This window comes from Aythya ferina, assembly GCF_964211825.1.
Source record: "Aythya ferina genome assembly, chromosome: 2".
Lineage (NCBI taxonomy): Eukaryota > Metazoa > Chordata > Aves > Anseriformes > Anatidae > Aythya > Aythya ferina.
In genome coordinates, this window is record NC_140297.1 from 17,959,583 (window position 1) to 17,975,199 (window position 15,617).

Below are 15,617 nucleotides of genomic sequence, written 5' to 3' on the forward strand. Positions count from 1 at the left end.
CCACCAACTAGTGTCCTGAGCAGCTCAAAGTCAGCCCTCCGAAAGTCCAATACAGCGGTTTTACTGGCATGACTCAAGTCTATAGAGCTAAACTGTATACTTCTCTACTCTTCTAACTAACTGGTAAAAATAGGGTTGTGTCCTTCCACAGAGTTCACTGGAAATTACTGCTCACCTACACTTTCTTGTGACATGTGCCTGGGTATTCCTGGGAGAATGCTAGCTGACAAGGAACAGAAGTGTCCCAGGGAGGGATGCTTACAGTTACTCTAAATGGGCAATCCTGTGGCAGTGTTTTAGCTACTGGTCACTGGTCGTGTTTTGTTTATTATCATAGACATTGTCTTAAAACATCAGCCTTGGAACTCTTAGTCAAGTACGACCCCTATCATAGTGATTTGGAAGAGGTTCACAGGAGTGGTTTATACAGAATCTGGTCTTCTAAAGAAATAATGAAAATGCTTCTGGCCTTTACACAATGTCACTTTATGTTCATAAAACCAGTGCTGCATGCTGCAATTGCTTTTACTAATAACATCATACCTCTGACATCTCACTATACATTGTGAGAGCCTGTAATCTCACTGTGCTCAGCTACTATCAGGAAGAGGTGGATAAGATTTGGATAAATAGCTGCAACTATATGGATGCTCAGCTAATGTGTAATGTATTGTGTGATGATATCAAGTGCCAAAAATACCCCCTGCTTAGCTGAATGTCACAGAATGGGATGGAAAGAGAGAGGATTACTTATACCCAACATTAGCTGTCAGGACATGAGGTGTCTATAGGATCCCTGTTGTATTCCATGAAGAGAAGCACCTTCAGAGTAGATTTATCCCATCCTAAGAGAAACACCTGCGATGGCAGGGCAGGATGGCTTGGATTCTGGATATACCTCTATATTTCCACTGATTCTAGATGAATGACAGACCAGAAATCTAGCTTTTAGTTGGCTGGATGTGGATGGTTTATGTCAGTTTCAAAAGGCTACACACAATGTTTGATTATGTTTAACAAGATTGAAATAACCTTCAGATTTATATTGCAAAACATTACAAAAGTTCTTGGGACCATCTGGGCTCTGACCTTGGCTCCACAGAAATTATAGTTTAAAGTCTTAGCAGATATCAACACATTAAAATGTTCAGGGAAGGACACTGTGTTTAGTGTTTTTTTAAGAATACTGGCTTAAAAAAGACCTTAAGGACCGGATTTTGCACTCCTCCAGCAAAACAACCTTTGTGAAGAATAGTGGCTTTGCAAAAACCTCAGTTTCTGTAAGCTATGATAAAATTTTAGAGAAATTTCCATTAGGCTCTTCCAATTTAGCTTTCCTGTTCTCCCTTGTAGTTGTACGAAAAAGTAATGTTGTGAAGTACTTATTGTACAACATCAGTGCCCTCACACAGGGAGCAGTACTACACAGTAACAAATAACTCCTGCCTGGCTGTAATATACATAAGGTAACAGCGGTTACTGGGTAACTTTGTGGTAGAATTTAAAGACAGGACACAAATGGTATTTGCCACTTAGATTTTCTGGTTGTAAGGAGACTTACCTATCACCTTAAAAAGGAAAGTAGGACACTGTGCAAAGGGCCTAGTTCATCTGAGGTGCAACTTAGGAGCAATTTCTGTAGAGCCATATACTTTCCTCCACCCCCTTATAAACTCCTTGAGGAAGGGTTCACTACTAGGGCCTCAACAGTTAGATACAATAAAGAACTAAGACTGGGGAAATAGGAGTGTCTCCTCACTCTTTGCAGTAGATGTTAGGAGCCACACCTTGGTTCTCTAATGCTTTAGAGAAAAATTGCACTGAGACAAACAGGCAACTTACATATACCCTGTCCAAAAAAGGCCAGTGACTTACCTGATCCTTTCTGTTCAGTCCTCAACAAAAGTGATGCACTCCACTCCCTGTCCCGTGCCCCTAACCTGAAGAGGGGACCCTGAAAGAAGCCTCTACCACTTCCTTCGCACTTGACCAGACCAGTCCCTCCCCTGCAGCTTGAGACGGCAGGGGCTCCATTCTGTATAGATTCTAGGGTTGGAAAGTTAAGCCACAAAGTGTATAATGTCATCAATAAATGGTCACATGAAACCCAGCAGTGGTCAGCATCAAGGCTAGAGAAGGAGGATAGGAACACTACCACAGTAGCAATACCTGTTTTTGTAAGAGGGTGGGTTACCAACTGTCGTATCAGATTGTTTTCAGATGATCGCAGTAGCAGCACAATATCAGCTGGCAGGGTATCCCTGTTTTTGGCTAGGAATCCACTCGCATTATACAGAACCTGTTTAAAAAGTGCATTTATGCATCTTATGGGCTTTTGGAAAGTAACTGTAAATTTAAGTACTCTGGCATGTGGCTTATAATGTACTGAGACACAAATAGTTTTTCTGCCACAAGGCTTACTCTCACTCACAGTCTTTCTTTAGATCACTGACAGTTGTAACTTTTCAATATTGAGAACCATTATGGTGCAGATCACTAAAAGCAAATCTCTTACTCCAAAGAAGTCCGAGACACTTCTTTTCCCTAATGCAGATGTGTTAACGCTTGTTTTAGCCAATGTGGATTCAACAGGAGGACAACCATACTGGTGTCACCCCTTTACACCAGTTTAGGTGTAAACACATAATTAACAATGCACCTGCTTTCAACCGTATCACACAGGATTAACCATATGATTGTGCAGTCTTTCTGTCCCACTCATATTGTGCCACACTTCCTACAGATTTCTGTATTAATTATAGAGACAGCTTTCAAAGTCACAAGCTGCAATTGAAATCTCTCTACACACATGCAGGCATGGTATACCTAACTCAAATGTACCTCCAGGACTCATGAAATGAACAACAAGAAAACCTGGCCAAAAGGTGACAAAAGGTAGAAGATACTGGCATGTTTAAATTCAAAAGAAAGCGAAAAAATAACCCACTGACAATCTTAAATTACAGTAAAATAAAATAAAATAGAATAAAATAAAATAAAAGCTTGTAAAGAAAGAGGAAAAAATATTCTCCAGGTTCACAGTAAATGGGATTAAAAGTAATGAGTTTAAATCACAGCAATGGAAATTTAAGTTCAGTGGTAGGAGAAACTTCCTAATGAAAAATGTTGTTCAACACTGGAAAAGGCTGGTGGCATCCCCAGCTTCAGTGGCTGATATCAGGAATGGTACAGGCAGAGATGGCTCCCTGCTCCTCAGCAGTGACATATGCCACATTTGTGAAATGTAAGTCACTTGAAGGTGAGGTTTAGAGGAGTCTCCCCTGGTCTTTTCTAGCTGGCTGTGTCATACAAGGGGCAAGTTATCTTCCATCAGCCAATGGGTGGGATGTTGCCTCTTTCCAGGCCAACTGCTCCAGTACTGCAGAGGCATAACACACTTTCCCATGTGAGACAGTGATGCCCAATCTATAAAACTGAAAAGAGCTCAAAAGAGAGTCATGCTTCAACAAGGCAAGGTTCAGCTGGCCAGTGGCATCTTCCCTCAGCACATCAGCAACTCCTCCTGAGGTTGTAAATGCATATGCAATAAGTCATCTAGTAGAGGAGGGCAAGATGCTGCTTATCAAATGAAGCAGAAGGCAGGGCCTACGCTGTCTGGCTGATGACAAAGTACAGGTCTAAGAAGTAAGGCTGATGGGGTGAATGAGTTAGGATTTGGGCTAAAAGGGAGAAAGAATGTAGCTGGAGCCTGATCTGAAGCAGTGGGAGAAAGCACAGCAGAAGACTTAGGGGAATTAGGGCAAGAAGCTCCGAGTTGTGTTATATAATGGTGATTTTTTGGTTCTGCTATAGTACAGTCAGTTCATCTACTTGGTGACATCTAAGAAAAAACACAGCTCTGATATTGATTTTGTGTGTATGTGTGTATGAAGGAAAATAAATTTTCAATTTACTTTTGAAGTGTATGGCACTGCCAACATTTCCATGTCAGGTCTGAATAGATGAAGGCTGAGAACCAACCCAGCTGACCTCTTCCATTTCCTTCCAGCCCTATAGTTCCCCAGTCCCCAACCAATATCATTAGGTCTCTTACCTTTCCTGCATAATGATAAATCCCAAAGGTTAGATCTACTCTTTTGGGTCTCCAAAAATACTTTGACTTCAAATTGTCTTCAAATTTTTCTGGAATGAAACACATAGTTTATCTTACTGGAGTTAAGTCTATCTTACTGGAGTTATTGTACAATAATTGTCTTCTGAAGCTGGATCCCTTTAAAGATATTGTCTAACTTTTCAGACAATGCAGTGGCACAAAACAGACTGATGTTTTTAAGGGAAAAGGAAGAAAAATGTTCTTGTAATGAAAGGCACTGTGTAGAGAATATGGGACATCTTAAATCAGTTATTTTCTTTTTACTTTTTTTTTTTTTTAATGTGTGACGTCAGAAAATCATTTACCTTTCTAAGATTTTGATCTTCATATATGAAACAATGTAGTAATCTTTCCTACCACATTGGGGAATTGTGAGGAAATATTTACCAATTGGTTGGGGGCTCTGTACTGGAGACTCAGAAGCACTGAAATTATCAAGATCCAAATCACGACATATTCAGATGTTTTAATTTTAATTTCTGAATAGAAAGAATAAGACACATAATTTGCTGAAGGACACTGAAGCAGGCTTGCAGCCATTATTCTTAAAGGATACTAGAATTCTTGTTCAGATATGGTTCATTGAAAATCTCAGAGCTGAACTTTATGGCTGAACATCTTGGCATATGAACCTAGAGCTCTAGCTCAGTTTGATCTTTATTTTTTAAGCCCTGTAGCTAAAAATTCCTGAAGGCAAAAGAATTAAAAATGTGGACCAGCAGCTTAGGTTCATTTATACTCATCATGTTTCTTAAATCAGCTTCAAAGATATTTCCATCCTTGCACGCATGCCTCCCAGAAATATACTGTGACACTAAAGTTTGGGCTCACTGAAAATACACAGCTAGCATATACCCCAAACTGGACATGGCAAGCAGAAATGTAACAGGGAGACATCCTACAAAACTTTTAAATAAACCATAAACTTACCTACAAGTGTCTGATCTGTTGCTTGTGGGAATCGACTTTCCTCATCCAGCAGGGATAATAAACCCATTGGTTTCTGCAGGAACATATCTAAGAGTGGTCTGTTGTCTTCATATTCTATAACTCTTGCATCAACACCTTCATATAAATACTCATTCTGTAACAGGCAAGAAGGCACATTTTATCAGTGTATACAGGAACACTCCAGAAAATAGTTCATGAATGGTCAATTGTAGCAAATTAAAACTACATGGATTTGTATGCCAAAATGCTAAAGACATCAAGGTTTTAGTGGAACCAATGCCAGTTGGAATGTATCACACTGTCAAGCTATAGATTTTAATTAGTCTCTGGGTACTTAAGGGCTTCCTCTGGCATATTTGGTAAAGATGCTTCCCACGAATAATGCAAGAGCTAAAAAAACAGACTTGTAGAACTGAAAGATTTGCAGAAAGTTTTTGCAGATAGATTTCAGTCTCTACTTGCTCCCCCGGTCTGCAGTGTAAGAGATATTTCTTAATCATCTGGAGCTATATTTACTTTCCCAATTTATTGCTTAGATCTATCTGATGTACAGTGGCCAAGATTTGCAAAAGTGACTCAAGATCAAAGAAGCCTCAACTGTTTGACTCCCATCCTCAAACACCTGGAAAAGCTCTTACTTTGAGAAGGATGGTGTGTATACTTTCTAAAACTTAATTAAATAAATTTTTTCAGGTTGACCTCTACAATATTTTTCCTGCTTTTAAGAAACTGCAGAAAAGTATTCAGCATGATTAAAAGACGATAAAGGAGCTTTTTTTTTTTTCTTTGCTGAAGACTGCAAATATCCTTGACTTCTCATTGAGACTGAGAGTAACCTATTAACAAAAGCCATGTCCATGGTGTGTTGCAATGTTTTTTTCTTGAAAATCTTGAAAACCAGTTAAACTATATGTGAGGAATAGAAGAATGACTGTCTTTAATCCTTCAGCATGTCAGAGGACAGGCGTGGATTTATGAAGAGAAGGATGCTCTAGGAACTGCCACCCCTCCACAATGTTTGCCTGTATTACCTAATGCAGTAGCAGTTACCCACTGCACAGTGCTCCCATATAAACCAGGGCTACCTTCAGTCCTGTGTGGACTGCTCCCCACATTATGAAACATGTAATTAAGCCTTTCGATCTATTTTTAAAAAACACCTCTCTTCCAAAGGATAGGACTTTATAGAAGTGTTTTATTAATTTATGATGTAATGTCACAGTTGTGCTATCCTGAATTCATTGTAAATTGAGTATCATGAAAATGAATGATGGCTAATATTAATGAGTTCAAAGACCTCTAACCCCAATGACCTTTCATTATGTGTCATTCACTTGAGTCTGAATGGCAGTCAAGCATGAGTGAAGAAGGCAGCACACCGAGTGTTTCAAAAAGCAGTTAACTGCCATATACAACAGAAAAGCACACATTATTAGACTTCATACCTCTTCATCTCTAAGCCAGAAAGAAACTGTAAAATTAAAAAAAAAATCAATAACACTGTCCTGGAAATACTGACCTAAATAGATCTGCTGATCCGTTTGAGAGAGAAGACAGAATATATACCTAAACTTTTCTATTATCCAGATTGATCTAATTTGTCAGGATGCTCTTAATTCAAAGGATAGATTATGGCTCAGTGTATATGATTATACAAGGGTGTGAACAGTAAGAATCTCTCCTACAGCCCCATGAAGGCTCTGCATCTCAGGTGCATCACATTAACTTCATTCACTTTCCCCCTGCAGCAGTGGACAGGTGGAGTTTTGCTTCTCATTTTAATCAATGACCTGAGCCACAGAACAAGACAGAAGAGTAATAAATGTATCGCTGATATAGGTAAGAAGTTAATTATATACCTGTAGGAACTAGAGGCAGGAAAGGAATGAGTTTGTGTTATCTCCCAAAGATAACAGTGGCATAGGGGCAGCTTAACCGAGGCCTATGGCTCCATGGACACACAGATGTTACATTAATGAAACCAGCTGTAACTGCTCAGGTTTATCAGGACTACTCTTATGATGGTGGAAAAGGGAAGATATTGCAGATGATACTGCTCTGGATAAATCTGTCAGAAACGAGTGTTTCAGTGACACTCAGACATCCTCAAAGAAGCTCTCTTAGACAACGACACCTAATGATTGACAAAGAAGGACATCCTCTTGTAGACAACATACCTAATGATTGACTTGTTCCTACTTCAAATGCTTGTGTGAAAGAGTTAAGAGAACTGATAGAGGAATTCTCCCTGAAACTGAAAGGACCTCTTTATTAGCTGCTCTGCAACACCATAGCAGCAAAATCTGCTCCCCCTTCCTGCGCTGCCAACGCACAAGGCCTGACCTTCAATGCCTTTGGTGTATGTGACCACTCAGCCTTCAGTGCCTGCATCCTGACAACTGAATGGGATGTGAGCGTTGACAGTTTCTGTAATGCTACCATCTGCCCAGTAGGATACAGAGTGAGTTCACTTCATCACCTCCCATGGGCTTCTGGAGGATGGCTGATACCCAAGTCTTCCAGGCACCAGCATGACAGATGGCTCAGAATTAAGAGATATCGTATTACATTTTCTTATGCAATTGCTGGTCTTCAACCATATTATTAAGATACAAGCAGCAAGCAGAAAAGCTTTCATGATGCACATCATGAAACTGTAATGAAATAGATCTTATTTGAATTAATAAGCTGAATCGGCTACAGGATGCTGTAATCTCCCATGATGTTTTATGACAAGAAAGATCCTTAAAATAGCAGCTGCTCATTGAAATTCTAAAGCATAATCCACTAGACAGTATTCCTATAGATGGGATGTCAAAAGGAATGACTGAGTTACACTTATACTTGGGCTCTTATCTTATCTAAGTATTTTATGGTGACTTCTCTGTGATCAAAACTAGGTAATATTAGCTTGTGCAGCCTGGTTTCACTTAATAACAAAAGAATCATTAGATACATTAGGAAATTATCTTCATGCTTAATAAAGAAATGTAATACAATTTTTCTAAAAATGCAGCACAAAGACACTTTGGTTTAAATAGGAACACCAGAGAGTTATTCAAAATAAACATTTTCCAGCTTTAAGTAGAAGATTGTTACATGAATGTAAAAACAAAACAAAACAAGAAACACACATTGCATATATAAAATGCAAAAAGTAGAATCCTTTTGACTGACAATAACCTTACCACTTTCCAAAAGATTTTAGATATTTGACATTACGCTGTTTAATTTTCATAGAAGAATCACAAATGAGAAAGAAATGGGAAAACTGGCTGGCTGGACAATGTTACCTGCAGATCAGGGAGCTAGCAGAGAATTAACTTACATCGGTACAGTAGCTTACATGTTAAAGAAACACCATGAAGGACAGGACTGAAGGCACAAAAGTTGTCCTTTGCTTACTATTTTGTCCTTTGCTTACTATTAACCTAACAAAACCTCGTGCCAGGATTCGTTCCACCTAACAATATATACATAAAAGATGTGACCAATTCGAGAGCCCACATTGCCTTCCCAGTCAGTGGAGACAGATCTACCTGTGTCTCCATGGCCTACAGGGAATCTAAACTAGCTTAGGGTATACTCCGACTTCCTCTTAAATTAGGGAAAGAAGATTGTATTCAGGTCTAAACTGTTTTATTCCTAAATACAAATATTTACTCAACAATAAAGAATAAATGCCTTTAATTTTGACTTGACTTCTGCCACAAAGATGCTCTGCTGTAGCAGATACCCTGAGCCTCCTGCTGCTATATAAGCAGTGTCCCTTGGAAGTTTCTAGGCAGACTCGATCTCTGCTCATAAAAAAACACATGATGGGCAATCTCTGACAACATGGTATTAGTTGTACCACTGAGCCAGACTGAGATCCAACAAAGTATTTTAGCTCCAACTTTTGCTTAGGAAGCCAAAGGTGAATTGGGAACCAAACTGGAGATGGAGCTTATGTACTTTCTTAAATCTGGAACCAAGGAGTTAAAAAGGTTGGTCTGAGCAGGGTGCTGCTGAATGGTTTATACCTCAGTCCACTTAGTTCTTTAGACCTGCATGATAGAGGAAAATTCATTATGATGTGTAATTATTCTTTTTGATTCAAGAAAATTATATGATGTTTTCTCACAAGGTTTTGATTTCCACCCAAACAGATACAAAATCATTATAAAATTTAAATATTAAAAAGACAAATTAAATATTTTATCTCATTCTAATCTGCATATTCATCCATGAATCCAAATTCCAGATTATTATTTTCCATCGCAGAATAGGAGCAATCATTCCTGTTGCCCCTACACAATTAGCTTTGTGCAGAGGCAGATGCTGTGACTGCTGTCAGCCTGAACACTCCACAAGGCTACAGGTGTAGCCTCAGTGGTGTTGCAATACCATTTAAACAAACACTGACTTTTCAGGTCATTTAGAAGAGAAAAAAATACTTATTCTATATTTTAAGTAGCAGGGAATTTTAAAGAGCAGTCCTGGGTATCCCCTGTAACCACAGAATATTTTCTATTATTCTGCATTTGTTCTGCAAATATTGATGTGGGGCCATATATAATTTTGGACTGGGGAAGTGTGGGCACACAGTAGGAAGGTATTTATACCCTACGTGAAACTTTATTACAATAAGCAGAAGCATCGCTTTGTGAACTTATTTTTTCTGCTTGTTCACTTCATCTTTGACATATGTGGTATACACCAAAAAGTTGGAAAAGATTATTGAAAACTAGCAAAACCACATTAGGAGTATAACAGTGACATTAAGTGCTAAGACAAACATTGAGTATAATGGATTTTTGAATACTGAGCAATTCTCTTTGTAACTTTCATTCCTGTAGAAAAATTTCAGCATCATTTGGTGCAAAAAAGTTAAAGAGGAAACAAACAAAAGCTAAAGGAGAAAACCTCCTATAATCAGAAGTTTATGGTCACTCATGGGAAAAAATAATCTCTTCCTTAGGAAAACCAGAGGCTGTTCTTTCTTAAGCATTACCCAGACTTCTCTTATTTACTGTATCAGTGCAAGAAAGACTGACACAGAGATGATAAATGAGCAGCAAGACCAATTTTTCTCTGCTCAGTGAATGGGAATGGTACAATCCACTATATCTGTGTATGTCTAATCTTTTTTATTACTACTATTATTTTTTTCCACTTCATTTTTTTGGGCAACTTATATCACTCCAGTAAACAGACGTTATGTAAGACATATGACATTCATTCATTCTTTTGAGACAACTGCAATGAGGGTGTTCCTTCTTGAAGGGTTGTGGGTGACTGCTCCCTGAAATTTGCCCATATTAAAGGGCATCTTTGTATGGTAATGAATCGCTTCAGAGAGGCTGCCTGGGGAATTGACTGAACAACAAAGGACAGGATTTTTGACCACATTCTAAAATACTATTCCTATCACTGCTGAGGCTATATTTTAGTAGGCCGCACCTCTGAGGAAAGCAAAGCTGTGATCACTTTTCAGATTCAGATACAGGAAAGAACCCCTTGACAATGCTAAAACCATGCTACCTGCAACACTGAAAGTACAACTTAGTCTCATGAATTCATTTAGTATTGGTTTTTATTGCTTACCTTGCCAAAAAAAATGATTTGCCTTGCTTAATTATGAAATCATTGCTTATTAGGTTGACATGAGTTTATTGAGAACTAGGCTATGATCAGTTGATTTAGGCCTTGTCATACCTCTGTTTGCTTGTGACATGAAAAAGGCAGAGATACTTGACACCTTCATTGCCTTTTTTTTTTTTTTTCTTTTTTTTTTTTTCCCCCCACTAATCTTTGCCTTTCTTGCCTTCAGCAATTCCAGGTTCCTGAGACCAAAGGGAAAGTCGGGAGCAAGAAGATGTACCCATGATGGAAGACGATCAAGTCAAGGAACTTATGAGCAAAGTGAAAACATGAAAATCCATGGGACCTGGTCAGTGCCTGGATTTACCTGGGATGAACTATTCATCAGTCTGTCCTATTTCAGTTTCAAGCTGTTAGAAAAGCTGTTAGAAACAACAGTAGCCAAGAGCACTTTCTGTGTGAAGTAATGCAATTTGGAAAGAAAACACCTAAGTAATTAGGCTAATTTTTCTCTTAGATCTTATTAAAAACAAGAAAAGACTTGTGACAGAAATCTCCCCCCCCTCCCAAATCTATAAAATAACTACAAGATCTAAGAGTGCAAGACAGCATTGCCTGAAACAATTCAGAATAGGAAAAAAAAAACAGTGACCAATTAAAATCGAAATCCTCTTCAGTCCTCTACACTGACAACACACACATGTACATACCTGAATACCTAGACACATTCCAAACTTCTACCTGTCTAACCTTCAAACAAGCAGTGATTAAAGCTGACAAAATACAGTTTTTCTACTAATACTTAAAATTAGTATTCAGGAGGAGTTTGCTCTATAGATCACAAAATCAATAATTTCAATAAAACAGATGAAGTATTATTTCACCTAAAATGTGAATGTTGACTGTTCTGTTTTTGACTGTTCAGCATTCTGATATATATCTGTTATTTTTTCTCCAGACATGTAATTTCTTCACATAACAATATTGAATAATGATTTTGAAATTATTTTTATGGAATTATTTAGAAAGTTGAGATAATCTTTATTTATTTTTTTTACTGTCCTTTTCAATTTCATAAACTATTATAGTTAAAATTCTGTTCCTTTTCTCTGTTTCTCATCAAATTATTTAGATTAAATCCATCATGGTTTAGCTTATATGATCTAGTTCCTGAACAAGAACAAATTAAGTGTGATATTTTCAGTTTTTATTAATGGAATTTCAGTTTTCATTAAGTTTATTAGCAAGCTATTATGAACATTGCATTTAAAAATTATGGTACCACTCATTTATGTTTTTACTCTGGAACCACACACTATATCACTCATGTTATTACTCAGAAAAACAACACCACATTTGCATCAGTCTGATTATCACTGTGCTATGTTGCTTAGATACTGTACATTTCAAGTTTAATGTATTTTTTGCAGGCATTTTACTTGCAAATAGCAATCCAACAGTGCTTCACATAATGCATACTCAGAAAGCATTTGTTATAATCTGCAATTTATGACCTACAGTGGAGAGAAGGAACAGTGTAATTTCCTGAGACAAGCTTTCATATGTGCAGCAATACTGAAGCTTTATCAAAATATTCAAGACATACCTGTTCCCAGGCAAAGACATGTTGATTGAAGTAGAACTGAATTTGTTCATTGGCAATGTTGATACAGAGTTGTTCAAAAGAATTTTTTTTGAAATTCTCAAAGCCAAAGATATCAAGAATTCCAATGTTCAAACCATCATCATTTCCACTGTAAAGGTTAAATAAACTTTTTATTGTTGTACCTTAATTATTTTACAACGACTATCTTCATTATTGTTCCATGAAAGCACATAATAGGAAAAACCTATACAGCAGTTGAACAGGATAGTTTTTGCTAAGCCATATTTTTCTTAAAATAACAATTCATTTTTATTTGAAATACAATAAATGCACATAAATTCAAATATATCTGTATTTGCAGACCAGATAAACTGAAATACATAATGACCAAGTCAATTGATAAGTGTATGGAAGATTTACAATTTATTTTTAAACTAATATTCGCTAGTTAACAATCTGTTGTAGAAAGCTGATATGGTGCAGAAACAACACAAAGTTCTTTTTGTTTCTGTTGTAATAAAACAGGCATTACTCAATATCGTACCTTGAAATTAAAGATTGATGACATTAGATAATATTTCTTCATATTTCTTATTCATAGCAATTAAAACTGCTTATTTTAACATGAAAGTCTGAAAAACGAATAGCTAGACCTCCTATGCATCTAATAAGTACTAGTATTGAGTACTGGAACTTGACATGAATTTAAATTACCAATTAAGTTCAGAAAAGTACTACTAGTAAAAACTTCAGTTTGAAATTTTAACTAAGACATTTTGAGGAATATGTAGTAATTTCTGCAATTGTAACAGCCCTCTACTATCTCTAATTACTTGTTGAAACAAAAAATAACAATATAATTTAATAACAACCTGTAGTTGGCATTAGCATTTTTTCCAAGCTAAATTAAAATAAAAACACATTCTATCTATAGCTACCTTGGAGGGGCTATCTGTAATAATTTATTTATTTTTTTTCCCATAAAAAGTGTAGGAAATTGGATATGGAGAAGGAGCTTGAAGATACTAATGAACAGCACTTTGAATAGCATCTTTGAGAACTGCATTGAATAGCATCTCATGAATTGCATTGTTTCATAGTGGAGGAACCAAAGACATTTACTCATTTTGACCTATATTTGTGACTATTTTATCTGTCTGGAAATTACGTTTCTGGTGATCAGACTGATGCAATTTGTCTTTCCAGTTCCTTCCCAGAGCTAATTACAAAAAGATAGCAAATAAAAAATATATTACTACCATAGCAACAAATCAGACTTGTTTTTTTTTTGTTTGTTTGTTTTGTTTTGTTTTGTTTTGTTTGTTGTTTGTTTGTTATTTTTCTACAGTGAATATTTTAGGTCAAACTTTCTCCTTCCTCACCAGCACAGTAAATATTCAATTTGAAAAGGACTCTGTAACAGGCACATGAGAGAGGCACACAGATTAGTAATGCTGCCCATCTATCATGCATTTAATTCTTTTATTTACTGATTAAAATTCTGTTGAGTGTTGTTCTGTTGTAACCAAATATTTGAAAGCTTGGACAGATTTCAGGATTGCAGCCTTGGCTTTAATCTGATGTTACAAAAAAAAAAAAAAAAATAATATCCATGAAATCCAGATTTGCAAAGCTATTTGTTGTTGATATTCCATTTCAAGTAGTTATAAATTCATGCCATTTCACTGCTATTAGCAGCCAGAGAGGGTCCTGACCTACAGAATCTACAATGTAAGCTGCATAATTTCTTCTTCAGTTAATTTGCAAAAGGTATAATATCCTCATTCCCAGTATCTTTTTTGTCTGTGTTTTAAATGTCACTCTGTAAGGATAGAGTGGACATTAACCTCAGTAAATGTGTTCGGAAACTACTCATATATACATATAACCACTCATAAAAACTGCAACATAAGCAACAACATGGGTGCAAATAAGAGCAGAGTTTAACCTATGTAATCAACAGATGAATGAAAGAGTTAACCTGACTGTTAGGAGTAAATGGTATAAGGGAAAAAATAGTTAGCATGTAATTTCAATACAATTACACATAATTTACAAAGGGTTAAATGAGTAAAAGTTAAACAGGAAAACACCAGATGCCTGTGCTATCCATATCTACTGTATTGTCACTGCATAGCATAAATAGGATTAAAAGTATTTTAATAGTGCTGTCATAAATAAAAAAGTAGCAGAGAAAAGTAGATGAGAACACTAAGTGCTCCCATTTAGACAATCCTTCTCCTACAGAAAAATCTCTTTTTATTCTGGAAAGACTTCTTTTACCTTAAATGTTTGTCAGGTTTGAGAAGAGTGTTGATGCGATTGACTATCCAGCTAAAGAGGCGCCCATAGAGTGCTTTGGCCATGGCATCTCTGACATCAGTGGCTTTTTCCACAGTGTTGGGACGAATAATGGTTTCTCCTCGAGTTACTACGCAGTGAGAGGTAAGTGCCTCTTGCAGTTCATCTGCCTGAATACACAGCAAGGATGCACCTGGGAAGTAAGGTCACAGCTCAGAGGCAGATTTCTGAAGAAGAAATATGCATGTCAAGGCTGCAAGTACAATGTCTTACCAAATAAGGGGCAAATCACAGCCTTAAACTATGACAAACAAGGGTGTTCACACCAACCAATGGTCAGTACCTAATTTAACCTTCCACTGTAGTCAGTAAATGGTTCAAAGTAGAGGCCTTTAGGTGTTCTAAATTGCTCCCTCAAGGAGATTGCTTCTCCAAACTGTCTATGGAGAAATGTTAGGGAATCTAGGTGACCATGTCAGGAGCATGAAAGCTATGAGGTGTGAATAGCCCTCAGTTATAATCCATCCCTATAATCTGCAGCTGTCCTTTGCTCCAAAAAATGGTTGCTTCTTTCCCAGTTGAACAATATTTTTCTATGATGGGAAAATGTACAAAATACAGCATTAAGACTTCATTTACTCCCCAGCTGTAATGAGTAGGAACTTCCTTGAGAATCTTTGCCTCTTCCTCTCCTCTGCTTCCTTGCAACCTATAATGTAAGATATCCCTTCCAAATAATTAGTGAGCTATAGTTCAACATGTACATGGAAGGAACAAGTAATGAGGATCTAAAAAAGAAACTGAAAACAAAAAAAGATATTCAAAATGTTAATGATGTTCTCCATCAAATGTTCAAATAACCTTGGAAAAACTCCAAAGATTTTCTTTTCAAGCATCTGCAGTATTAGTCATGTTTCCTGAATGCCAGTAAACTGGTTAGTCAAATAAGGTGCATAAATTGGGTATTTTTCTTTCCACATTTGAATTCAGGTGGGCTTGGAATTAATCTAACTTCAACTTTTAATTATTCTTGCAAAATTTCCATGTGAATACAGTCTTCAC

At 36.9% G+C, this 15,617-nt stretch overlaps 1 protein-coding gene across 2 annotated transcripts in view; it reads right to left on the bottom strand.

Annotated features, from left to right (window-relative positions):
• The window catches only part of LOC311431525 (myosin-IIIa-like), a 73,475-nt gene that overhangs the window by 36,502 nt on the left and 21,356 nt on the right, over window positions 1–15,617 (bottom strand). For both annotated transcript variants that reach the window (XM_084509062.1, XM_084509063.1), the window contains exons 10-15: window positions 14,538–14,748; window positions 12,255–12,402; window positions 5,045–5,198; window positions 4,055–4,143; window positions 2,170–2,299; window positions 1,876–2,046 (exon numbers count right to left, since the gene is read on the bottom strand). In XM_084509062.1, coding sequence (XP_084365188.1) covers window positions 1,876–2,046; window positions 2,170–2,299; window positions 4,055–4,143; window positions 5,045–5,198; window positions 12,255–12,402; window positions 14,538–14,748 — 903 coding nt within the window. The remainder of the gene's footprint in view (window positions 1–1,875; window positions 2,047–2,169; window positions 2,300–4,054; window positions 4,144–5,044; window positions 5,199–12,254; window positions 12,403–14,537; window positions 14,749–15,617) is intronic.